Source organism: Dermacentor albipictus, chromosome 1 (genome assembly GCF_038994185.2).
Source record: "Dermacentor albipictus isolate Rhodes 1998 colony chromosome 1, USDA_Dalb.pri_finalv2, whole genome shotgun sequence".
In the NCBI taxonomy this organism is placed as follows: domain Eukaryota; kingdom Metazoa; phylum Arthropoda; class Arachnida; order Ixodida; family Ixodidae; genus Dermacentor; species Dermacentor albipictus.
Genome location: NC_091821.1, coordinates 224,861,487 through 224,887,806, shown reverse-complemented (window position 1 = coordinate 224,887,806; position 26,320 = coordinate 224,861,487). Strand labels below are relative to the sequence as shown.

Below are 26,320 nucleotides of genomic sequence, written 5' to 3'. Positions count from 1 at the left end.
CCACCCGAGATGTACACACCATGGCACAAATTTTTTACGACACATGACTCGACTCAAGACTTCGGGAATGCTGCTGTGTTGACCACCAACGTCCGCGCACCACTATTCTTATCAGCATGCTCCATCCTTCTTTCGCTCCCCTTTGCCCTGCTTCAGCGCAGAATAGCAGGTTATGACGCACAAGCTCGCGGCCGAGCTCTCTGTCTTTATCTAAACAAATTTTCTCTCTCTTTCGTGTCCTTCGTGTAGCGCCCAACTCTGTACACATATAAATATCTTTATTCTCAACAGTCCAAAAACTCAACAAAACTGACGAGTATGAGAAGGATGGCTGGTTTCAATTGTCGCCACTTTTCTAGCTGCACTTGAACAAATATTTGCAACTGAGCGCAGTGTCAGCATGATACACCCGACAAACGACGTCGTCCACATGGTCGGCCACACGCGCTTAGCAGGACAACATGTGTATGTGTAATGATAAAATCAACATGTAACAGCCATTTGAATATTTTAAACAAACAGGTCTCTCCACTCTTGCTTTCGAATCCGCTTCATGTTCATTCAAGCGTCTCCACTTGATTCCGTGCTGGATAAAAAGCATCTGGAAAGAAAACATTAGTATAAATTGAGGCTGCGAAAACCTCATGACTTGGTAAAAATTGAGACGCAACAGCCATATGCAATGACACCATGCCTCTCTCTGCCTGCTGCCTCTTTCTCTGACGCCAACATACTTTTTTTTTAATTAACGCCCTTTAAGCTAGACTACATAAAGCGACGGATATGCTCGACCAATTAAAATAACCAAGAAAGTAATAAAAAACCTTTTCGCTCTTTAGACAAGTAAGCGCATCCACACGACTAAATGACAGTGTTTAGAGTTCATTGCAGACATTGATGAGTCGATGACTTATTACTGCCCACAGAACCAACCTTACTTATAAGCCAACCTTCCCTCTAAGCAGTGGGAAGGTAGGCCAGGTTTTTTTACCGTTCCTGAGCGTTGCAATTGTCAGCTTTTCTTCGCAGGTCTTTGATATCGTTACAAAATTTGTGTAGGCCAACATTGGCCCGCGGGACAATTACAAAGACTGCATCTGCGACTCGCGTATAGGCTTTTCCGACAGTATAGTTATTGTGGGAGAGCTATGTTTGGGAGTTGGCACATAAGAGGCATTTGCACTGCGAATTCAAGCGGCATTCTTCATACCTTGAAAGCTGCAGACCGATCAGCTTCGAAAGCCTTTCGGCATTGTTGGCGTTCTTCTTTTTCATGTGGAAATTGGCAGCGAACTCTTGCAGCTTGTGCGACAAGAAGACTGAATTCTCGCGCTTTCGAAGCATGAATTCACTTGGAAGTATCCACTTGTTCTCAAGACATTCCGAAATGGCAGGTCGTTTTCTGAGAAATAAAAAAAAGAAGATTGGTATCAGGGCCCGAATTCACAAAAAGCTCTTACAATAAAATTGTTCGTAAGAGGAAATGCCAGCCAATCCTGTTGCTGGACATCTTATTAGCAAAGGCAGCCGGCCAACGGCAAAACTACTTACGAAGCAAATGTTATGGGAAATTGACCTCCGGATTTTATAGGGTATGCAGACAACATGCCACTATCGTCACACAGCTTCAATATCATTCTTTCGTCAACGGGTTACTTCGCAGTGGCTAAATATGAGAGGTATGCATCGTTCTAGCGCAACATACCAAATGACTGATAGGCAAAAAGGCACCAACCAACATGAACGAATAGATGACCATTTGATGCTTCTTAAGATATTTCAAAGCAATAAGTCTTTAACGTACGTACTCTGAACTTGATGTGACTTTAACAGAAAATTACAGTATCCTCTTTTATGCTGTTCATAGCTTTTCAGCCATTAGAAAAAATCGCGTTAAGGATAACATATATTAGACCGAAAGCAGCCAATTGGCTAAGGTGTCCTGGTGCTACATAGTTTTTCCATGTTTCAATGCATTCCGATGGTCGGCAACCACAGGAACAATTGTGGAAACACTTCCAGGATCACTTTTACAGTTAAAATGTAAGCAATGTTGAGATTTTGTAAACAATAAATTAACATTGTGTTCGAACAGTTGATGTTGATGAGTTGATGTTGAAATGTTGATGGCCATGTTCGAAGTTGAGATACGATCTTACAAGAATCGCAAACGAAATTCTAAAGATGGCTTACTCAGGTGTCCTCTTGAAGAGCTGCATTAGGAACCTCGTGGCCTCTGTCGATGCTTCTTTGTACAACTTGTCGAAGTGGTACCGCACATACAGAATGTTGGTCTTCGTGTCCTCTTCGCTTGTTCCAAGGAATGGAGAGTAGCCACTAAGTCTGCACAAAATTTTGAGAGGCGCCGTTTGCGAAAGCTGTAGGCAAACAGAGGTGCTGCTGCAGGCCTAAGTGTATACGTTCGCGTACTCACAATATGTACGTCAGGATGCCGACTCCCCAAACATCCGTGGCGTGGCAGACCTCGTTTCCTTTTAGCACCTCCGGGGCTGAAAAAACAAGGAGAGGAAGAAGAGCAGTTGAGTCTCTTAGTGCTGCATGTTAGTTGTTGCACTATGTGTTAAAATGATAGCCTAGTTTATGTTAACGTCTTAAGTAAGCCTAGTGCAGCTGTACAAAAAGTCTGTAACTTTATGAACAATAAACGCAGATACATTTCAAGTCGCATTCCCATATTTACCATGCACTTTAGAACTTATGCCATTCGAAACATTATAAGCTACTTTTCTCAGATCTCGAAGAACTTTAGATGTCAGAGCGGGATCATGGCCTGCATTTGTAAAACCTCTCTTACGTATAAGGGCCCGTCCACACTAGCTACAGACACACTGCAATGGCATGCCGACCTCCGCCGCTGTTTGAGCGTTGGCAGCACAAGACGAGGCCAAAGTAGATGACAGTCCCGCCAGTGCGACAGTCACATGACACTTTCAGCGCAAAACACAAAGAGCAAATTTCTAATGCATTTTCGGCGTGGGCCTTAGACAGATTCTTGTGGCGTCGACACGAATGCGACGTCGGACACACCCGCTGGGCGCAGAGGTCTGCGCATGTTATGGAGCTTTCACTGCAACAAGGAAGGATCCCTGGCTGACGACGACGACGACGATGATGATGATGATGATGATGATGATGATAATGTCTAATGACATCCCCTTTGAAGCGGGGAGGGGCGACAAATTGTAACCTAGACTGCTTGAACTAATCATGCTTTACTACGTCTATGACAGTCTTTTAGTTCAAGCAAACTAGGTGACTACTTTTGTTAACTAAGCCTGTAACGACCGCGGCTCCATCTGTTTACTGTTCTTTAAAAGCGAAATGTTTCTTTGCGAACCTCGTCGGGTTTCGTGACCGTGAGTGCTACAGCCTGACTTTTCCTCTTACCGAATAGGCCAACCAGTAACATCGAAACGCGCGCCGCAGGTTTCCTTGCAGCGACACCAGATGGCGCTCGTCTCCGCGCATCCGCGGAGGCATGCGCGGAGCGCATTATTTTTCGAAGCGAGACCAGGATGCCCTAGAACGTGCACTTACAAAACGAGATACAACAAGGAAGAAGAAGCACGTGCTTGCTGCGGTAAAGCTAGGGAAACGATGGATTATGTTTTATTAGAATGTGAAGATATCTACCCAGCTTTCGATTTAGGCACCACTGGCCTCCTTGAAGCCCTTCGGTTCTACGAGAGCAGGGGGAAAATAGGCATGTCCGGAACGGAGATTTGTAAGAGGCCATTGGAAGACTGGTGGAAGAAAAGTAGGGAAACGACAAACAACGAAGGCGTACATAAACAAAGTTCCCAATAGGGCTTTAGAAAGTTTGGTGATGGGAATTATTCATGGAGTTTTTCTTCTTTCTTCTTTTTTTGAACGTAGGTAGGACAAATGGCAATATAATAGCGAGAGCTTGGTGGGGAAATCCATCGCTCCCCCCCTCTACCCCCCCCCCCCCCCCGGTCCAAGGGGACGCTTATAGCATCCACGCATCCGCGGTAGCGGCAGTGCCGACCGTGCGGCGAAAGAAGAAAACGAACCAGAAAGCTCGTTGCGAACCCGCGGCTGGACGGTAATGAGGAAGCAAACGCTTCTTTCGGACAGAATGGATTCGAATTGCACTACGTACAGTCAACAGCAAAAGTTTACGGGATGAGGTTTCCCCTTCAAATGTGAATTCCTGCACTGTTAAGGCATGACACTTCGTATTTGGTGAATCACTGTGTAGGTGGCGAAGGCTACTCCATGCTGGAACATTTTATTCGAGCCTGTGTGACCACGCTTTGCGAGAATTCAGCATATCGGCAGATCCTGCGTCCCGTAAACTTTTGCGGTTGACTGTACGTATACGCATGCTGCATTTGAAACCAAGATGCGTTCAAGGCATCCGTTGTACTCGCTAGTGGTCAGCAACTCCGCTTAACAAAAAGGCTCAGTGTAATTTGTGTGCGCCTACCCTCGTGTGTGTGTGCGTGTGTGCGAAATTTGTGGATGTCCACGCCAGACGCCAGAGCCGAAGTCGGAAGTGGATTACAAAGCAAAATGCTAGCAAATGGACAGAGCATGGTCTCCGAGACGAGGCAACGCGCATGTTATGGCGCGCGTGATCTTGTAGGCTCTGTACAGATCAAGACCAAAGAAGTCTGCGAAATTGAAAAGCACGAAGATTTTAAGTGAGAACGAGTGCTTTTTTGCGCTGTATGTACTTGAAAGCGGCAAATTGAGTTTAATTGAACTTAAACTGACAGGGTCTTATTATGCTGGCGCCACATCAATATATGCCGAAGCAGAATGTATCTGTAGTTTAGAGAATCCAATAAAGTTCGTCGTGCGTCCGTGCCTAAATGCGTCAGAGCTGTGTTCCTAGAAAAATACAGCGAGGTTCTCCGCGATTTTTGTTATTGTGCGGCCAGCGCTTTATCGTAAATTGCTTGATCTGTCATCATGCAAGTCTTTTTTTTTACTTGCATGCATGTTGCCTGTCTGTCAGGGGACCCACTGAAGCCTGGCGACCGCCACAGACTACACTGCTTTTACTGATTTCTGACATCGCTTTGCGGCTGCCTGAAAAGTATATCAGGGATCCATCCTCTCTGCTGCCGGGAGATCTCACCGCCCGTCAGGAAAACCGTCATCGTCAGGTGGCACGTGCAAGAGAGCGCGGATAGTCGCCGTGCCGATAACTTGGTTGGGCTAGTTCGACCGGCGTTTAAACGCACGCCACTGATAACGTGGTGATTGGCGTGATATCATCGCAGTGATCGCCTCTCGTGGGTGACGCGTAGGTGAGAGAAGTTTTGCGAATACGGGCCCAGTCCTCTCCTTATCGGGTAATGCGGCCATAAAAGGCAGTTTGTCGCTCATTTCACCAAACTGTCGCTAAAAACATTAAGCTATATATTCACGGACAGGCAAACCACGCACCACGGCGGTTGTCTCATACGGGAGTTTTCAATGTTTTGTGTTGAGGTTCAGTGTTTTCCGTTAAAAGGGGTATTTTGTCCCTCTTGCTTTTCACTTCATGCTTTTCGACCAAGCGCATCTCTTGCCTTGATTTTCTCGATTTTGACGGTAATAATACTGACCGAGGTACTCTAGGCAGGCGCTGGTGTCCAGGGGAAGGATTTTTCCGGTTCTTGGCACGAAGTTCGCCGAACCAAAGTCTACCAGCTTTATATTGCAACTGTGAGCATCAGTCAGCACCACGTTGTCAGGCTGCAGTTCGATGTAGCAGATGCTGCGAAAGTGGAGGTATTCCAAGCCGTCCAAAACCTACGAAGAGAAGAAGAGCATCACTATTTTGCTAATTGGCTGAAACATACTGCACTGCATTTGAATATCTTGAAATCCCTCAGTGGTCATACACATATATTCAAGGAAACACACTGGTGAGGGTTACTCAGTCGATAGCTTATTGGTATTATCAGTTCAAGCGCGCCCGGTTGATTGGTTAAGACATGGAGCGGAAAGCGTACCAATCACTTCGTTAAAGTGCCCTATACGGGTTATTACGTGTCATAAAAATGAAAGTACCCCAGGAGGTGATCAACCGAGAATACAGCCTCTGAAACGTAGCTCCGCAGAGTGTGAGGACACAAAGAAAATGTACTACGTATAGCGTAAGTCGATAGCGCTAGTCATATAGCGTAAGTCGAGCTTGTCGAGAGTAAATTTCTCAGGCGACAAAACATTGGTTGAGAAAAGGATGAAGAAGTGGGCTTAAGTTCCGGTGTGGAGGGGAGGGGGGTGCTAGGTGGTACAGTTAGAAAGGGATGTGGAGGTTGCTGTATACAAGTGTGTTTAATATGCAGTAAGTTAATTTCTTTGTCGTTTCATTTGAGAATTTTGGCTCGTTTTCTCACTCTACTCACTGGGACCAAAGGAGATTCTCAGTTGGGTGTGCTTCAACCTGTGCATATGCATAGCTATACTTATTGTAACCACCGTAGTAATTTAGTGTGCTCGCTCTAAATGCCCAATGCAGTTAGGCCAAGGGAACTGATATGCATGTTTGGCACCACCTGCGAATAACTTAGTGGGACAACTTCGCCTTTTTCTGTGTAGCATTCTGGATGACTACGTTCCGAAACAGTGTTGCTGTAGGCCTCCATTTCTTGTGCCAGTTCGGGCTACGAAATGAGACGGAACGAAGCCATCGGAAAACCGGGACCACACCTCAAAAAGCGACACCTGCTCTCGCTAAACTATCGAGTACACCTTGCCACTTTCGCCTTGACGCACACGTCATAAGGTCGCGTTCATTGCACCAAGGGAAGCGACAAATCCGTTGTACTGTGCAGTGCTGCCACTAAAGCATAGTCTAATGATCGTCTCATTATTATTACTTATTAATACGCCTGCGCAACGTAATGAAACCTATTAATCATCGGTGGGCTGCACAGAATGCATACGTACCTGCTTGATGATGTGGGCCACCATGTCCTCATTGTACGTGTGGCGCATTGATAGGAAGGTGAGCACGTCCATGCCACACAACTTTTCCAAGCCGAGAACGACCACCTCGTCGTGGACGCTGGCCGTCTTGAGGCAGATGACCCGTTCGTGTCGAAGGCTTTTCAGGACCTCATACTCTCGATGCGCTGACGTTTCGGGTTCCGTGTTAGTCAGGACGACTTTCAGAGCGAGGCTGCCGCTCAGCTTCTTCGACGTGCCGCTGACAACAGCACCGAACCTTCCGCTACAAGCGAAGAGACGTGTTTAATCAGAACAGTTGGTTGCTGAAAGGTAAAAATCACGCACGCACGCACGCACGCACACACACGCACGCACGCACGCACACGCACACACACACACACACACACACATGCATGCACGGATGTGTATCCCGTAAACGAATGCGAGTCTTTAGAGGTCACGTCCCTCTTCCTTACATTTCTTCTGGTTGTCAGGAATACGTACGCGAGGACCTGCGCATGTCACTTGCGATAAGCTCAAGTGAAGCAGGAATGAATGGTAGAAAATTATGTCGCTTGAAGGTGGCCTTTGGTTGCCTTCCGTCCCATCGTCGACAAACGAATGTGTACGCGCTTGGATGTTGGTCCCACACCTTTTCTGCTAGCTCGTTTAAGTCTGACACTTCTGCGCGTATGCGCCTGATATCCATACATTCGCGACTGTGACGAAATGTAACCTATGCAGCGTACGCACAGTGACGAAATACTTACACAGCGAGCTCCGAGCTGAATGTGTACAAATCGCTGAGACCGCCTGATTCGAGCTGTACTGGGGATGTTTCTTGGCTGTAGTCGAGAGGAACTCTGGCCTCTTGCTCATGTTCTCCTTCGAAGATTTCTTCCTGATGCTTGTGCTCTCGAGAGAGCTGGATCTTTTGTGCGGCTCCTACAAGAGGTGAGAGAGTGGAAAACTTTACACAGAGTATTGACGACATGTTTGCTCCCACTTTTTAAAGATAAATCCATGCTAATGATCAATTAGCACTATATAACCTGACATCTTGTTTCCTGAAAGAAGGTGCAAGGCGAAATGCGCGCACGTCCTTTCCTCTCCTTCACTAGAACCAGTACCAGTCCTTCTCTGGGCTTTCCATTTACCACGATATCTTCCCAAACTGAGTTAAGTTGCTTGGCGTAAAAATATAGGTTTGCACACCCCTTGTAGCTCCTCCTGATTCCTATTTGGAAATGCCTATGCCTTTGGTCGAAAAGAGCATATAATTAAGCATGATGTCTTGCCTTGAAATTTGTTTATACTGTTGTTCAGATACTTTATCTTCGATCCGTAGTTCTCGTCCTTTACCTTTTTTTTTCTAGTACTGAGAAAGTACTATACATGCACGTTTCTAAGCAGTGATTTTCTTTTCTTCCAGTTGACGTATGCTGAATCGCCTTTTCGTACTATTATTATATTGTTTATCAATCAATTACTGGACACTTTGCTTAAATCCAGGAAGTATTACTTGTAAGTTCTAGAATTAAAAGAATAACTAAATTAAGCCTAAATCTTGCAGGTCATATGCTTTATTTCGGAGGTGCGCTTTTGCCCAAGCATGTGCATTTATCTCAACGTATTTCCTTATTTTAATCGCTTTTGTCATTACAAAAGCAACATTTTAAGTACTCGATTTATTTATAATTTATCCAATACAGATTTTCTTACAATTTTAAAGAATCTTGATTTTCCTGTAAGAAAATAACTACATGATTGGCTGACAGCGTTTAGAGATTGAAACATTGCTTAATTGACCAATTCAAGCAGGCAAGTCATTTCGACATTCATATGTTCTAGATAGACTTCTTTAAGTATTTGCTAACTTCAACTAAGTGATTTCTTTTGCAAGGTATTCTGCGGTATATTTTTGGTGTGCAGCATATTATTGCTTTATTGGGTAATTTTTTACAGCGCTATTGGGCCTCTAAACTTTGTGAACGATACCAGACCACCGGTACAGATTCAGCTGACAACGAAGCAAATGTAATACACGAAGATGAGGCTGTCATGTGATCGTTGAATAGCTGCGCCTCGCAGTTGCCCGCTGGCAATATTCTAATAAAACAGTTGAACATAGAACCAATAAACGTTTTGTTCTTGACATCACCTATGCCTTTACATAACGAAATAACTGAGATGTTTCAGACACAGAATACGTCTGTCGTTCCTTTTCAGTTCACCGTTCTGAAGGGAACGAATACGATTGTGAAAACTAAACTTACCATCAGCTTCAGTCGTGCAAAGCTCCGACGGAAGGCTGGCCTCGCTCCAACCATATTTGTTCTTAGCGCTCACACGGAACGTGTATGACGTGGATGGCTTTAGGTCGGGAATTACCCAAAACTCTTGCGATATCACATCGGAAACTTTCGTCCATTCTCCCCCTGGGAAGTAGAAAATAAAAATAAACATAAAACAAAGAACGGATTAGATTGCGGAAAACGCTTTTTAAGAGGAGAAAAAATAGAATGAGTGACAGTGAGTCGTATTAGCATCGGATAAATATACATTTGCTGTTAGGCGAATACAAATTAGGTGTCAGTCAAGCCCGGTGTCGCTGACGTGATAGTAAACGCTAGTGTCTGTTCAAAGAGCACGACTTTCTTGATGAGAAGTTCTTTGGCGACTTCAGATTGATTTGGGGTTAGTGGGATCTGGCTACCTGGCCACTTTCCAAAAACTTTCCTCAAAACAAGGCGATTTGAGGTCTTGTCCACGTAGGACCACGAAAAAGGCGTCAAAATGAAGCTTAGGACAGAAAAACATGCCACCAAGTTAGCATAGAGATATCTACCGAACGGTAATGATGCATAATTAGCGCAAAAAGGCCAGATTAAAGACAAATGCGCTCTTTCACACTGCGGGCGTCTAAAAGCGGAATCAATAAAAAGTGTGGCTTTAATCAACAAAATATATGGGCCGATCCTGCACATATAGTACAATATAAGTATGCGGGCCGATCCTGAAGGTAGCGAAGTCTAAAGAAAAAGTCACATGGTACACTAATGCGACCAAGAGCTTGGGTCATATAACGCAAAACTATAGCACTTTGTTTTTATTCCAATCTTCTGATGTGAAAGTTACGTAACCACCGCCGCAAGCCTCGGGCGCTGACCTGCAGCGTTGTTTGGACAGCCAAATGAAATGGTCTCCTCGTTTATAGGAGGTCACTTTTGTTTGCTTTCAAAACGAATAAAGTTGCCTACATTGAGAGGGTTTTCTTATCTAATTGGCTGACGAGAGGCAAGGAACACGCTTAAGTGGGGAGGGTTTCCACGGGGCCAAGCCAGCGCAGTAAAAATAGATAACCGAATGAGGAGTGCGGTGCTGGCGTCTGCTGTTGGTCCGCTTCCCCTTACTTAGCTTGCAGTGGCTGGTCGAATATCGTGGTGGCGTGCAACGGAATGTTAAGAATGCCGCTAAAACGGATTCTCAGCAAATAAATGTTGCCAGAGTGGTGTCGTATACCTACCGAAAGAGCTCGGTAACGTTATACTGCCACACCAAAATGTTTTATTATATAAAAATAAATCCATGCTCTCCGGCAGGTGCGAATAGCCAGTGACCGAGCGATCGGTGGTCAGCCATTTTCTCTTCCTTTCGGAACGGGTCAATCTCCGGATATTCAGAACAAAAAGAGATCAGTTTGTTCTGCATATTAATGCGTCTTTAACGCATTGAGTTTTCTCTGTTTTGTGACGTTGCGTGACAGATAGGCGAAGTGGGCGCAGCCCGAAAACTTTTGACCAATAGCAGAGGGCTAATGTCGAAAAGGCGCCGAATCAGAACAAATTTTTGTTTTGTTTGGTATATTCATGCATAATCAGTGTGTACGTGTAATATCAGATGGGTAACTGTCGTGGATTTCGTGACGTCGGCTAACAGATAAGAGAAGTGTAGGTAGCCAGAAAATATTTTGTCGAATCGTCGAGGGCTGATTGCAGAATTGGAATAGAAAAGTTTGGAATAGCTTCACGTTATAGCGCCTCTTGTCTTTCTTGTCTTCGATGTCAGCCGCTGTTGAATCGCCTTTTTCTATTTTAAAGATTCTGTATAACAATGATCAATTATAATTTTTAGCCCACGTACGTTATACCACTAATCAATTATTTGATTAATTAACCGAATAAAATGTTCTGAATAATCGGGTTAAGATTTTTCATCGATTCCCGGGACCAGTTATGTGGCCTTGGGTAAAGGACAGTGTTAAATGTGGTCTAACGACAGGGGTTGGAAGCAGTAGGCCTCCGGACACTCCATTTAAGTTATACACTAAAACAAACTTGTTTAATATAGAAAAAAAGGATAATTATAACAATAAGGTCACTTTAGCACTTGCAAGCATTAACACATACAAAAGGAAAAACAAAAGACGAAGTATGAACGCGAGTAACTGCATAAGATCGTCACTAGTACATAGAGCACATGTCCGCACTTGTTCACAAGCGTCTTCGTCCGTGCGCTACTTCCGGTATCTGGCATGGGAGGACTTTGACGCCGAGCGAACGTGATTTGACGTCACATTGTTTTTGAAGACGCCGAAAACACGGCGAACGCCTAAAATTAATCGGAAACTTATGTCCTGTGGTTCGGGCTTTATAAGTGCACACACGCGCACAATTAAGTCTGAAACTGAGAAACTTTCTTGGTAATGAATGTTCGGTATTGCTAACCAGAAAGAAAAACAAAATATATGTTTGTGTTCACAGCATCTTTGTATGCCCGTTTTACATCCCACAGTCGCAATCTGTATCCGAATCCACCTGAGGTTCTTTGACACAAGTCTAAAGCCTGGTACAGGGGCTCTTTCATTCTTGTTTTTCTTTGTATACCCCGCCCGAATGCGACCGATGCATCTGGGACTCGAACCCGCGACCTCAACAGGAGAATGCCATAGACAGTGAGCCACAGTGGCAGTTACAATGGCACATCATTCTGAAGCGCTGCCAGGCTTAAGTTAGTATACGAAAAGCGAACAGTAAATTATGCGACCCTCTCGAATATCCCGTCAACCCAGATGCCATACTGTTACGAGGTCTTGTTTCCGATAGCAGTAAGTTTACTCTATGAAATATGACGTTGTGTGGATAGTGTCAGTGTGTTAAACAAATGAAAAGCGCTTTGGTTTGGTCGGCTATTCAAACTTACCGGCTTGCCTGTATTCCAGGCAGAAAGAGAAAATGCGCGAGTTGCCGTCATACTTCGGGCTATACCATTGAACGTATGCTTGGTGGGATGAGAATTGTTTACAGATGGGTGGCTCAGGCCGGGCAGGTCGCTCTGCAAATTGAATAAATTCATGCATAATACAGAACTGGAAGTGAAGCGAAAAAAAAGGTGAAACAGGAAATGCACATCATTAGTTAAAATGTTTCTCTCTGTCGTGCACGCACGTTAAGTATTAATCTGCCATGTATCAAACTGCAACAGCCGCACCAACATCAGGGAACGCGCTGGATGTTTAAAGCGACACTTCTCTGTTCTAAAGATAAATTTCAGTGACCGGACCGGACACTTTTTTTTCTCAGATGGATGGTGTTGTGGCAAAAACAAAATACTAAGGATAATTGTTCCATTGTATTGCTGAAGTTATGTTTACTTCGCGTCTTAAGAATCGATTGTTCGCGGAACAACAACAACAACAACAACAACAACAACAACAACAACAACAACAACAACAACAACAACAACAACAACAACAACAACAACAACAACAACAACAACAACAACAACAACAACAACAACAACAACAACAACAACAACAACAACACAATAATTCTTACCGCCGATCTTTAGCCTAGCGTAGCACAAAGCGACACCGTGACTGTTTCTTGCGGCACATTTGAACAAGCCGACGTCGTACGCTTTTCCAGGTTTCAACCGCAGTTCAGACCTGCCGTCTGCGTCTTGAGTAATCTGAAGCAAACACACGTGATAGAAATTATACGTTTAAACAGGGCAGTCTAGGAAAGGTTTTCACATGTATTAGCGTACACTATTGCGCCATGTTATGTAAGATGAGCCAGACGACCACGGTTTTAACTTACAATTATAATTTAGGCACATAAATATGTATTTGTAGACGAAATTGAGAAAGAAACACGACAAACAGAGGTGACCTCACGGTACTAGGCACAGACAGGCAGACCGCCTGCCACGTTTTTAGATCTTACAAATTAATTGTTATGAAGCATCAAATAAGTTAGGCGAACGTCTTTATTTCTTGCAGCTCTTTGTCTTCGGGAAAAATAGGAAATGTTTGCTGCCATTGGCCGTTGACGCCTTTACAAGGTCCTTAAAAACGAAAACGCACATCGCTGAGTTTGTACCCCTCTTCGTTTCCTCGTGTGTACAATGAGCTGTATCATTAGCGACAATTATTTCTACAAAGTAACCGCAAAAGCTTTATTATATTTATCGAAATCATAGGAACATTTTTGTATGCTATTCTGTTTCTGTAGGTTGAAGGTTTATACTTGTTTAAATAGGGATGTAAAAAAGTAATATGATGGGACATACACAGTTCATCGCAATATACGAAGGAGCACCTACGTTAAAGCGTCACAGTGTGTTTTATGTGACGCCTGTTGTGAGCTGTCATTAGTGCATTTATGTCAGCTGACTTCAAGTCCGGCTTTTCCGTTCTAGTTACCTTTCTTTAGTTCACTGCTGGCTTGCTATTTCATTTTCAGTGCGCACGTGTTCTATCTTAAGAGGAACAGCCGGCGCCCGTTTAAAGGCTCCAACTTCTAAATATCCTGTAATTTAATAAAGTGGAAAGAAATTCTTGCTAATACACAACGCGTCTCAGCAGCGTAAAACCATGCGTTCGCGCTCCGCTTAGCAGATCCAAGCGTGAGGAATTCATTAAGACTGAAAAGCAGCATGTGATGAGTCAAACTGAAAGGAGGGGGGAAGGGTCAGGCTACAGGAGACAACATGAGCTGGTTTTATCTGGTTAAACCAAAACAGAGTGCGAAAACTCACCTGAACTCTGCTGCTTTCTATGAGGATACTGTCGTTCCTAAACCAAGAATACTGGGGCGCTGGGTTTCCAACAGCTAGGCACTTGAACACCACTTGGTCATTTTCCTGGATAACACAGTCCTCTATTTTCTCTCTGAAGAATGGTGCCATTCCTGGAATATAAACCAAAAGGACAAGAAAAGAATAAAGAAAAATGAACCTGTGCCACCAGAAACCGTCGCCATTCGCGATAGTTTTTTGAAACTCTGCTGAGTTAAAAAAAAAATTCAGGTAATCGCATTGATGCGTCTGACATTGATATCAGCATTATTTACGCGCTCACGTATGCGTGCAGAGACGCCATTATAGTCTGTACACATGCGTTGACTTTTAGGCCGCCAGTGTTTTTATAGCGCCGTTCAGTTTTATATGTTTTGCGTTTGAGCGTTCGACCGCTTGTAAATATATATCCGGCGTGATCCAACCACAGGTAGTATTGCTTACTGACATCCTTAGTGAAGCAAATAAGAATCGGGAACGCTCGTAAAGCGCGCTTGAATTGCACTTTAGTCGGGGTACACGCCATGAAAAAAGAATCTGTCATTATTTTCTCAGATTTTTATATAGGTAGTGTACGCATCACCAAAGCTACTGCTGAGCTGTATAGTTGGGCTTTGAGCTACTCGCAGAGCTACAAGGCTACGCCAAGTGAAGACAAGACTCTATAGAGTAAAGAGCCGGTATTGTCTTGTATCCAAACCACTCGAAAGTAGAGTGCGCTCTATTTTCGAGTGGTTGTGATATCTACTCTCGAGTGGTTGTGATAAAAGATGGAGCCAGCTGCAAGGCATATATATAGAGTGAGCTCGGTTCACACGCTTAGCTTTTGTAAAGAAGTTATACGTGTATACATACAGAGCAAATGCTTTAGTCCAGTGAGGGTCCTACCTATGCTCTTCTCCCTAGACGTCTTGTCCTTCCAGGCCTCGTGCTTGAGGTGTTCTAGCTGGTGGTGGGCGTAACCGAGGCTGCCCACTTCTCGCTGCAGCCTCAGCGGTAGCGTCCTGGTGCCGAGTCCCTTCTTCTCGTCGTCGATCTCCTCGTCCATGACGTCCACGAACTTCCTGCGCTCTCGGACGACCACCTGTGGGTACACGTTCCTCGTGCCGCGCTCGTTGATCTGCACTCGTCAGAAGAAATCGCGCATCCCTCAAATAAGTGACCGAAATTGCGTTGCGATACATCAAGAACTACTAATGGGCTTTCGTTGCGGCAGGGTTAGTTGTTCATGAGGCGATGCTCAGTGTGTGGATACTGTCAGGTTTGGGGGCGCGGTGATAATAGAGGTAAGGCGAGGAATTTTATGGAGCAGCTAACAAAGGTGTATTTTAACGCGATAGCGTTAAGGAGCTCGTGTCGCAGAAAAGCCGGTGTCGTCGGCGTCGGTGTCGGCGTTTTGCGGCGTTGACCGTGAGCGATAAATCACGGCAGGCACTCCATAAATAAAAAGCAACTTCCAAGATGGGCTGGGTGGGAATCGAACCAGGGTCTCCGGAGTGTGAGACGGAGACGCTACCACTCAGCCACGATTTCGATGCTTCCAAAAGGTACAAACGCGCCTCTAGTGAATGCGGTGTTGCCTTCGAAACGAGCCGTGGAAAGTTATACTGTGGTGTATATCGGTAATTATGAACATGTAACTTACAGAAGTCGCAATTACACGAGTAGCGAAGTGCGTTTCGCTGCATTTCTTCTGCGCTTTCCGCACACGGAGAGCCATCTTGCGGCAAACACAGAAGACCCCCTCCTCTCCATGTACGGCGCTGCCCCGACAGATGGCGCGCCACGCGCGCATTGGGACCGCTGCCAGGCGCGTCGCGGGACTCCCTCTCCCCTGACGACGCTTCGCCGTGCTCCCGGTTTAGATTACTATCTATCTCTCTGCCCGTGCCGATCACGGCGTTTGGCTGGCGTGCATCATTTCCCCCTCCGGGATACCGAGTTCTTTGGTTCGCTCCGCTTGCTCAGGCGCACGTTTCGTTGCTGCGCCGAACGCCGCGTTGCTCGACCATATGGCTCGACGCTCACCGCGTCTGATGCGGGGCGCCTCGTAAGTGATGGCTGCCCTGTAGCCCATTGTCTTACACCCATTGGCGGGTCGACGGGAACGCTATCGCGTTCCACTCTTGAAGGCGAAGCTTAAGCGTCCTCCAATTTTTTTTTGTTCTACCGAACACTACGCCGTTGCGTTCGCGTGTCTTAATGTTTCTAATTATCTGGAGATCTGAGAAAAAGTATATCATCGCCCATAAAAAATAGCGAAGTTGGTCGCATTTTTCATCGGGGTGATTTGATTACAATAAAAAAAAGACGAGCTCGACATGAACAGAAGTTAGCAGAAAATGCTAAGGTACAGGCGACGGTAGATGAGAATACAATAAAGTGCCGTCTCTTTAGACGCTTAATGCAATGTTCCACATACGAGCGCATGTACCGCATACACACAGCTTCAAAACACCCTCTTTGTTCCCCTCGCTTTGTCTACTGATGGCGGTATTTCAGAAAACGTCAAATACAGAATCTAGCGACATATATGACAGGTCATTCAAGAACGTTGTCGCTGCGCGCTTTACGTTCGGGTAGTTCAAGTAGTGCTCTCACCTTCGAGCTGAGAGCACTGCCGAGAACAAATAGAGTTCTTGTCACGTGACAGCTGCACCTTTCCTGGCGTCTGCTGTGGACTTTCTGGCAGTACTACGTGTGCGCGTCTAGTGTGTCCTTTCTTTTCCACAACAAAACCAGCATTGCGATGTGTTACCGCTTCCGGCCTCTGACTGCTCTGGCGAGCAACCGAACGTTCGGATAGGGCAGCCTTCCTCTGGCTCTGCTGTCGAGCGACCTCCGCGCCGTTTCAATGCAAGTCGGAGCGCGGTAGAAAGCTGCAAAATACACCATTAGCACACTTCGTCTAAGCACACTGTTCTGGTTCGAGGGGCCATAATTTTGAAAACAAAAAGCTACCTGAATCTGGGTTATTGCGGTAGCTTTTTAAACGAATTGTGCTGTGAAGATTTATCACTTCGTTAATTTGTCAGCCAACTTCACTTGTCTGAGTACATTTACTTCTACGATGACGTTGTCTTTTTCACTCTGGCTGCATTCTGCCACAAATAAATCACACTCTAGCTGTTCGGCTACCTTATCTCGGTCGTAGGCCTATACTTTTCGACACCATCGTTTTCCAATGCATGACGGCAGCTTTGCTATCACTGCGGTATATTGGCTCTGGCACCGTTTCCCTTTTTTTTTGTATTGACAATCTTGCCGACTTCCTGCTGCTCCGGTCGCTCAGTATCTTTGACCAGGGTGACTGCGGTGAATATGTTTACTACTAAGAGTCGACAATCCATAAAGTGATCAGTGATATTGTTCTCAAAGTCCACACGTTTTCTTCAACCATAGACGTGTGCTACCTCCTCTGACAGACGCACTGGCTTGTTCCAACGCATCGTAGTACCGATGGGCTTAGTTCACTTGGTAGATCACGGTGTATTGAAATAAAATATGCAAGTTCAGTTTCTTGCGAAACAGACGACGTAAAGCTTCCCTTTGGCTTAATTACGTGGCAATCAAGTTTCGTGGTGGGATTTGAACGAGATTCATCGGGAACTTGGCGGAAGTGTGGTAGACACCACATTTGAGTACTTCGTGGTTAAAAACAGATGTATTCTGCAAAAGGCCAGCTTCAGCAAAAAGACGTTGCAGAACGAGCTCGAACCAACGATACGATTGTCACATTTTTGTAACACAAAGCCTCTACGTCTATGCGTTCAATCAAGCGAAAAATCTGGGAACGTTTATAAGAATGTCTAAAAAAGTTCAATACTAAACTTCAACTTAAAAAAAAAAGTTTGTATTTGAGCGCCACAAGCATGACAGGACTTACGTCGAATCCTCCCCAGTGCCTTTCGCGGAGACTGGCCGCGAGACTAGGGCTTCTGGATGCGCCAACCCTCAGATATTGGCGAATTCGCAGGGGGAAGTCGACGTCTCGGAGTTGAAGCAAGTAGGTGTCTGGTCCGCTTTGGTAACTGCGTTATTGACGAAGTGGATTGAGAAAGCGTTGGACAAGTATAAAGATAACATTGCAAGCGCAAAAATAATTCTGAAGCTTTATCTAATCTGTCTTGTTTAAACAAATCAATCACTGAAAGAAGAGATGTTAACTTGCATCTGGACTACGCAAAACATAAACTGCCGCACTATGTTCCAGAATAACCAATGAAATTTCACGATGAGGGCCCATATCGGTATACAGAATTCTTTTCACAAAGCGCAAAAGACTAGCCAGACGCACCTGCTCTCAGAGGACATGTCCATGCGGTCATTCGGGCCTTTTCCGGGGCCTTCGATGGGTGCGGACTTGACCTTCGAGCGGGAAATCTCTCGGTCGGGACTCATTGGCGGCGTGTAGACTTCGTCCGGCGGGTAGATCATCTTGCTAGGATGCGTGAAGCACGACTCCATTGTCCTCCTCCGGTAAGTGTTGCGGCAGGACGCGTTGGAGTACTGCGGAAGGTAAAGCGACAACTTCAACCTCGACAACTTCACATATATGTCATATACAGGTAGGCTACATATATAGCGCGCCTTTGACGCAGTAAAAGACGGGGTGGGAAGTAAATGCAGCTCTGAAAAATATGCTGATGTAAGAGCATCCGGTGCACTTTCAGTTTGAGCTGATTTAGGCTTGTTACGTCCAAGACGTCAGTGAAAGTAGTTGTGCAGTAAGACAGTGGCAGGCTCACCCAGCTTCTCCAATGTCTCTGGTACTCTCTGAGTCTGTCGATGTTGGACAGGCTCTCACCTCTGTCTGGGCGCTCTGTAATCTGTGAAAACAGCAACCGTCAGGCTAATGTGGTTCCTTGGGAACACGAAAATTCGAGCCATCATATTGATGCCACTTGTTGGATTTAGGATATTCAGAAGGTCCGGAAATAACGGTAATTCACGCTTTCGTCCACCTACCTTAAGCCAGGGATGCTCAAGAGCTGTCCTCACGTCCATTCTTTCACTGCAAAGACGCAAGCACTGTCGTGAGATACAATGCTTACGCTGGCGTAACCGACAACAGATCATGTAATATGCATGACTAACCGTTCAGAAGTAAATCAAAAGCATAAAACGTATCTAGCTCGGATCAGTGTTAGCGTGGCTTTATGAACTTATTGGCGGTGTCGCATACCTTTCCAAAGTTCTCTTACTAATCACACCTCTAATGAGTTCAGAACATGTAATTATTTAATAAACACACCTTGTTTCGAATACTAAGAGCTTAGAGATGAAGTCACGTGCTTCATCAGAAACCTTAGCGAAGCCGTCGTGTAGGAAGTTAATTTTTCCGTTCTGAACATTCTTCAGCGTTTCTCGGTCGTTCTGTCCAAGGAATGGCGAAATTCCGCTCAACCTGAAACGAGAAAGGAAAACAGTGTGTCAGAATAACAAACTGCTTTCTCGAGAACCGCCACTTGCGGTTATGAGTATAGAAACAGCGCAGGGGCATGAGACGGACAGGAGACGGACGTCTCACGTCTCTTGCGCTGTAAGCATAATCCTGAACGATCAACAAGCCTAACTTTCCACTCTCTTGGAATGTCCTTTGTGATATTTTATTATATCTGCCTTGATGTGTCAAAGAAAACGGTGAACGAAAGGCCTCCAGATTTTTCGTGACCCAAGCAATGAGGAAAAAGGAAAACACTTGAACATATGTGGCGCGTATAGACACGAACGTGGATGCGTATGGTTGGCATTGTTGATTTCTTCAACTAATCCAACCCTGGGCTCAATGACAGCACTGGCAGTGAGATGCTAGCACACAAAGAACTAACCTGGTTCTCATAAATGCAGGGTTTATTAGAAATTATCCGTTTATTTGTATGTTGTGAGAGCAGCGGTTTTGTTCGTAATGAAGAGCAGACCAGTGGAGTAGCCGCATATACAGTGTCCTTTTTTTTACTTCCAACACACACACACGCGTACACACACGCACACATAAAAAAGCCCACAAATGTCAAATCGCGTCACTGCAAGTTATGTCTCTAGGAGGGCATAACTTGCAAGAAAACCCGTAGCTATCAATTCACTAATTAAACTAATTGCAATAATTAATTTCGATGCAAATGTTATGGCACATGTTCTTATTGGAAAGTTGAAAGATATCGTCATCAACGTCTAATTCCGTGTTTCTACATTTGAAAACGTCCATGTAATTGTTTAATTCACCTGATTACACACGCAGGCCTGGAAAGCGCGGCTTACGGTGAAGCCCTCCTGTGATATAGCAAGGCGGTGTAAAATGAAGCTTTCGTTGCACTTTCCTTTTGCTGCGATCTTATTCCGATCGGTGCTGGGCGGAACTTCCAACTGAACGCACAGTCACTTCAGCCGCAGGGCCAGTGTGGATCGCTTTATCGCTCCGTATAACCCAGCGCTGAATTTTACACCGCCTTGTTAAGTCAAAAGAAGATTGCACCACGAGCTGCGCCTAATTTACCTGATTACCGAGTAATCAGGTAAATTCAACAAATAATTTGAAGCCAATTATTCTGGGGGACATGGCCGTGTTGAAGTCTAGGAACAGAGAACTAGACATTTATGACGGTTTATTTCAACTTTCTAAAAGTAACACAAAGGCGATTAATGTAGTTAGTTCCACAATGACTTTATTGCGTTCATTTTTCTTTCAAATGGTGTCCGCCTAGGCGCATAATTAATTTGTAGTGACATGACCTGAGTAACATTTCTGGGCGTTCTTTTTTAGAAAAAGTGTTCGAAGTAAAAAAAAAAAGAACTGTATATTATTCACGCGAGTTGTGCCCTGGGATAGGGGTGGGGGGGGGTGACATTTGTCAGAACTTTGGGAGAAGCAGTATTTAATAGCAAGAGAGAATATTGAGTCCTTTACAAGCCCATCTCTTTTTTTTCCCATGTCGCACTTTGCAGTAACTGCGTGCTGGGAAAAATTATAAATTTATAATGCATACCGCTACATTTTTAAGTACAGTTAACAAATAGCAGAGTAGTCAAGGGGCGCATTTGACTGTAACGGCTCGATATATATGATGTAGAAATGCACCTATACACCACCCACGTGAGACGGCACGGAGCATTGTGTGTTCTCTCATGCGTGTGGTCAACGTGGTGCGTTACCGCGTACCGCAGTTCCTGCTGTTACAATCAAATATAAACAAGCGGCCAACCTACGTTTTAAGTTCATACAAGGACATCCTCAATTTGTAGGCATTTCGGTATGATATACCAAGTGAACGCGGTTTTTCTTGCATTGACGCAAAAAATATTTTAATCGCTTTTATCTATTGCTTAATAAATGGATGGTGGGTACATCAAGTGCTTCGAGCGATATTCAAGTTAGCGCCCAGAATAAGTGACGGCTGTGGTGACGATCACTGATCTGTGCTGTGTTTTGCCTCCAAAATAGAGATCAGTGGCGTTGATACTAGAATGTAGTTTGTGCGAATACAGAGCACGTTAGTCATACAACGTTGGTGCTAAATACGAGAAACGCTTTGTTATTGTCCCTCACTCTGCCTAGCTAACGTCGACGTCCGTATTCATAGCTTCTGACTAGCGCTGCTCGGCAACAAAGTGCCAAGCAAGACTTGCTGCTACTTACAGGATGTACGAGATGACTCCGACACTCCTGAAAAGAAGGGGCAGGAGAATAAGAATAAGAAAAAGCACTATTTAAGCTTGATTGTAACAGTGACAGAGGTAAACGTTTGAGACGTTATTTCGGAGAGAGTAACATACCACATGTCTGAGGCAAGACTTGCTGGCTTTTTGTTGGCTATCTCCGGTGCCACAAATTCGGGGTGTCCATATTCCTGAATCACTACTTTTCCTCTTGGAAGCCTCGTGGAGAGCGAGAAGTCGCCAATCTTAATGTCATCGCTGTTCTCACGAGCCACAAGCGCATCGCCAAGCTAAAAAAGATAAGCAGGTAAAATGAAGCAGTATAAGCAGTTGTTACGTTCATTATAAAACGCCAGCACACTAAACAGCGGACATGTGTTCGTAGATAGCGGTTATCGGGGTGACAACAAGCCAGTAGAGAAATATTGCGCGCGAAAGGTATTTCTTTTATATGCTTCTGTTCCTCATAAGCCGTGCGGCGTTTGAGTATGCTTTACGCGTTATATGGTGACAGAGAAGTTGACTGTTGAGCCTGTAATCAGTTTCAGTGAATATCATTATTTCTTTTATACCTTTATAGGGCAAAAGAACGAAATAACGTCATATAAACACGCAACGCTCAGAGTGCAAGACGAATGCATATACCAATGGACCTTTAGATACTTGAATAAGAAAGGTTTAATTCCTACACGTATACAACGAGCGCCATGTGTGTTTAAAAGACACTCGCACGCTTAGAAAACGCAGGCGCTAGCTTATCAAGCTGCGCTATTTTGCGTAAGTGCGCTGTAATAGAAACGGTGCTGTACTTACAGTGAGGCCAAGATGTGCAATGTTTTGAGCGTGCATATAGTTGAGGCCTTCCAAGATCTGCTTGATGTAATTTGCGATCTGGTGTTCTGACACCCGGTCTTGGCTAATGATATTATCCAAAAGTGGGCCCCCACCACAGCTAGTAAGGGCTGTCAAGTAAAAATTGACGGCAACAATGCGCATGCCAGTTGCGTACGCAGGATTGGAGGGAAGGTCTTGACATCAGAAAACGTAAAATTTCGCGGCTGCGATTTAAACACTGGTCAGTGTAATGTGAATGTGTTCCGGTTTTGTCGAATGTGTTCCGGCTTTGTGGAAAAAAATTGTTTTGATGGCGAAATGGTGGCGAAATTATGGCCCGAAATCAAATGTAGTAACTTTTTATCGGCAAAACTGACAGAAAGAAGAGGCAGTCGTCGAATTAAATAAAATCAACCTGGATTTAAAACAGTCAGTGACCGCATCGTTCTATGCAGCTTGATGGTTATAGCTACAGCTACAAAATCATAGCAGCAAGCAAGAGAGAGATAGATAGAGATAGGGAGAAAGAGAGAGATAGAGAGTTAAAAGGAAGGCAGGGATGTTAACCAGTCAAGAGTCCGGTTGGCTATCCTGCGCTGGGGAAGGGAGAAGGGGAATAGAAAGAAGGGAGAGAAAGAGAGAGATGCCGCGAACAAGCATCACCGCAATACGGCATGGCAAAGATATAGTCGGCGTCAAAAGTTTGCCCCCCCCCCCCCCCCCCTGAGAAAAAGCTAGACATTTGCGCCTGGTATCCGAATTCCCAGCCTGTAATACAATAAAAAATAACACTTCTTAGGTATATGATATAGGAGGATATAGGAAAACGGTGCCGCGAGGCACCTCTGTCTAAAGAATCTTGCGCACGACTGCATGATTGAGATACTGCGTGTTAAGTGGGGGGATCAACAGTAAGCGAGTACATTCGCGCTCTTTCCTGAGCGGACGATGAGTTAGTCCTGCTGCAGTTTCAGAAACCACTGAGGTGGAGTAAAGCGCGGCGTCAGAGGCAGCCAGTTCAGTAGAAGGGCACGACACGTTCACAAGTCCTCAACACGTAACAGGTCCTGTTGTAGGGTAGGCAATATTAATGACTGTGACGAGAAAAAAAAAGCTCATTTGGGTTCCCCTTTTATAAATATCCATTTGATTTTTCATACTTCTTGCACTTGGTGAGCTCGGATACCACCTAACCACCGTTATCACTGGGATTACAAAATACAGGTCAAATCTTTGTTTGAACACGAGGCAAAAATATAAGTAAACTAGTCTGTCTAACTGCGTTACCGCAACATTGGTATTTCAGTGGCAGTGCATGCTTTACAGGAGGTGAATAAAATTAAAGGGCTAGGAGAGGGGAGAAATGTTGCAGAAATGTGACAGGCCTTTTACAAACCGAGTGATTAAAGTTGCCGGAAATGCGTTGAATTATGAAGGTGTCTGAGGTGAACCTAAACGTTTTGGATTCATTCAGTGTACAAATTTGTTGCTCTTCGTTTCGACGTGAGCTATAACAAATCCTTTCGATTATAAGACGACTATGCAAGGTGTCCTAGCTAACTTTAGCCAAGGTTTAAAAATATGCCGAAGTATTTTAGGAGCACGCGACCACATGCGCGTTGTTGGCTATTATTTGGAGCAAGTCGAATTATTTTTTTATATTCTGCGCCATTGCATGATTAGTAAACGTTAAGTAATGAACTTCGTAAGTATTACCGTTAGGGCAAAGCTGTCAATGAGAAAGGTGTAGAGCGTTCTATGAAACATCGTTCAGCAAATAACTTTCTACTTGTTAGGTAACAATTTTTTCTGCGTCCTAGGAAAGTCAGCAAAATACGAAAGGCATGTGACATGCAGGCTTGCGCGCCGCGATATCAGTGCTCTAAAACGTGCCCCGTATGAATGAACCACGTAGTTAGCTGGTTGCTGCAGCTTAAAATGCGATAGAGCAGTGACGCAGGTGTTGACCACGCGATTTACGCCAGTGATGTGCTTCCCCCGCGACGGTTCATGACAGCGATAAGCAGATTGTCCTGTCACTGCCCTGTCACTGCCCTGACACTGGCCTCTCACTTTTTAAGCGGCAGCACACTAGGCGCTAAATTCGCTGTTCATACGCAGCATGTTTGAGAGCACTTCAATCTAATAACAGTAACCTTACGTGTGTTCTGAAATATTTCATGGTCTTTCTTTAGGACGAACAAATATTGATTACGTAACAAGTATGAAGTTAGAAACTGCTGAACTAGAGGTTTCTTAGAACGCTCTACAACATACTCATTGAATTTTTTTTCCGTAAACGTAATACTTGCGAATTTTCTTCAATAATCTTAACTGTAATTATGCAATTATGCAAAAAAATGTGTGACATGTTCTATACATTAGTCAACAGCATGAATTTAGTCGCGTCCTCCTAGAGTACGTCGACATATCTTTAAACCTTGGCTATAGTTGGCTGGGACACCCTGTATACATAAATATTGGGTTAGAAATCGTGTTAATGGTTAGGGTGGTTTCGATAGAGTAGGCACAAAACGCCTGATGAGTTTGATTGAATGGGATATGAACGGCGCCATTTTAAAAGACACGAGCTTACAAAAAAGAGATGCGAACAAATGTACTGTAGTGCGCATGTTTAGCGCATTTTTCGACAATTCTTGACACGAGGTGGCATGAATAACGCTCTTGATTTATGTGCTAAAGCGTTGACGTTCTCTCACATGGATAAACGAAACAACTTAGCCTTAACGTTGGAGTGTAAAGTTGCGCGACTAGTTTATCGTAGCTCCTTTTTTATATAGAGTTTAAGGTCTTCCCAGAAGTGTTCACGCTTTTTTTCTACCCAGAATGCAGCACTGTAAAGGATACAAGTCTGTGATGAGTGACATGGAATTCTTTGTTTCAAAGGCGTCCCAGAGCCGAATCAGTCGAGGGTGGCATAGTTGGTTCATCATGTCGAGCTCAGCTTTCATCCAGTCCTTGAACTGACCCCTGCCGTGCATTGTTTTTGCGCCAAAGCTCCTGCCCGTCGAACGTTCTACGGCGTGGTACGTGACGCCTTGCGTGCCCCTGCAAGTAAAGGGAAATAATAATTCTAGCGATGCTTCAAGCGCAGTGCACTGGCAAAAAGCAGTATAAAGAAAGTTTAGAATGAAAAAGATATTGCGCCTATGGGGCAGTGGAAGTTTTCGACGCCCAAACCAAAGCTAGTTGCGGCGGGCTGTTTTGTTTCAATTTTGGCAGCCGTGACGTCAACGTTGCTTCAAGAATTTAAAGGCAGAAAGTGCAGAAAGATAGTTGAACTAAACTGTACAAGGATAAAAGGGAAGTTGTGTCGTATTTCAAGCTCAAAAAAGGTAGCGCAAAGCTATGGCGTTCCGACTGCATTTTTTCTTTCGGCACTCTCCCAAAGTGATGGCTTGAATGTTCAGAGGGACTTTCCAAAGGAATCATGCCAGACATCTTGCGTCGTTTGATGTGAGTGTCCTATGCCTATGTAATGTGGCAAGACGTATCGCAGAAAGACACATTAAGGATAGAAGGCGAGAACATGACCTATTCATCAAGACACTTGCCAATATGTCAGCACATAGCCAGTAAGGGTCGTGAAATCCGCAAATAATAAGACTTGGGTGTGAAATACTAGGAGTGTATTATATCAGACGTAATGATTACACATGTATGGGTCAATCTGAATCGACTAAAAATAAAAAGCAATTTATATGCTATCTATGTGCATTATTGATCACACATGGTAGATCGTTAGGTTTCACGTGCATATCTGAAGTCTTGAGCTGCATACGTTGATGCTTGGTTTTCA

The 26,320-nt window shown here is 44.6% G+C and overlaps 1 protein-coding gene across 6 annotated transcripts in view; it reads right to left on the bottom strand.

Moving 5' to 3' along the window:
• Nucleotides 1–261: 261 nt before the first annotated feature.
• Nucleotides 262–26,320, bottom strand: part of Obsc (Obscurin) — a 203,647-nt gene continuing 177,588 nt past the window's right edge. For all 6 annotated transcript variants that reach the window (XM_065444448.1, XM_065444451.1, XM_065444453.2 and 3 more), the window contains 21 exons: nucleotides 25,369–25,569; nucleotides 22,480–22,618; nucleotides 21,784–21,956; nucleotides 21,647–21,673; nucleotides 19,265–19,417; nucleotides 18,979–19,024; nucleotides 18,759–18,839; nucleotides 18,308–18,519; nucleotides 17,897–18,041; nucleotides 14,899–15,130; nucleotides 13,972–14,123; nucleotides 12,768–12,900; nucleotides 12,133–12,264; nucleotides 9,207–9,368; nucleotides 7,701–7,875; nucleotides 6,931–7,213; nucleotides 5,601–5,787; nucleotides 2,435–2,510; nucleotides 2,194–2,343; nucleotides 1,211–1,402; nucleotides 262–601 (listed from right to left, as the gene is read on the bottom strand). In XM_065444448.1, the coding sequence (XP_065300520.1) occupies nucleotides 562–601; nucleotides 1,211–1,402; nucleotides 2,194–2,343; nucleotides 2,435–2,510; nucleotides 5,601–5,787; nucleotides 6,931–7,213; nucleotides 7,701–7,875; nucleotides 9,207–9,368; nucleotides 12,133–12,264; nucleotides 12,768–12,900; nucleotides 13,972–14,123; nucleotides 14,899–15,130; nucleotides 17,897–18,041; nucleotides 18,308–18,519; nucleotides 18,759–18,839; nucleotides 18,979–19,024; nucleotides 19,265–19,417; nucleotides 21,647–21,673; nucleotides 21,784–21,956; nucleotides 22,480–22,618; nucleotides 25,369–25,569 (3,091 nt within the window). In that variant the 3' untranslated portion in view covers nucleotides 262–561. The remainder of the gene's footprint in view (nucleotides 602–1,210; nucleotides 1,403–2,193; nucleotides 2,344–2,434; nucleotides 2,511–5,600; nucleotides 5,788–6,930; nucleotides 7,214–7,700; nucleotides 7,876–9,206; nucleotides 9,369–12,132; nucleotides 12,265–12,767; nucleotides 12,901–13,971; nucleotides 14,124–14,898; nucleotides 15,131–17,896; nucleotides 18,042–18,307; nucleotides 18,520–18,758; nucleotides 18,840–18,978; nucleotides 19,025–19,264; nucleotides 19,418–21,646; nucleotides 21,674–21,783; nucleotides 21,957–22,479; nucleotides 22,619–25,368; nucleotides 25,570–26,320) is intronic.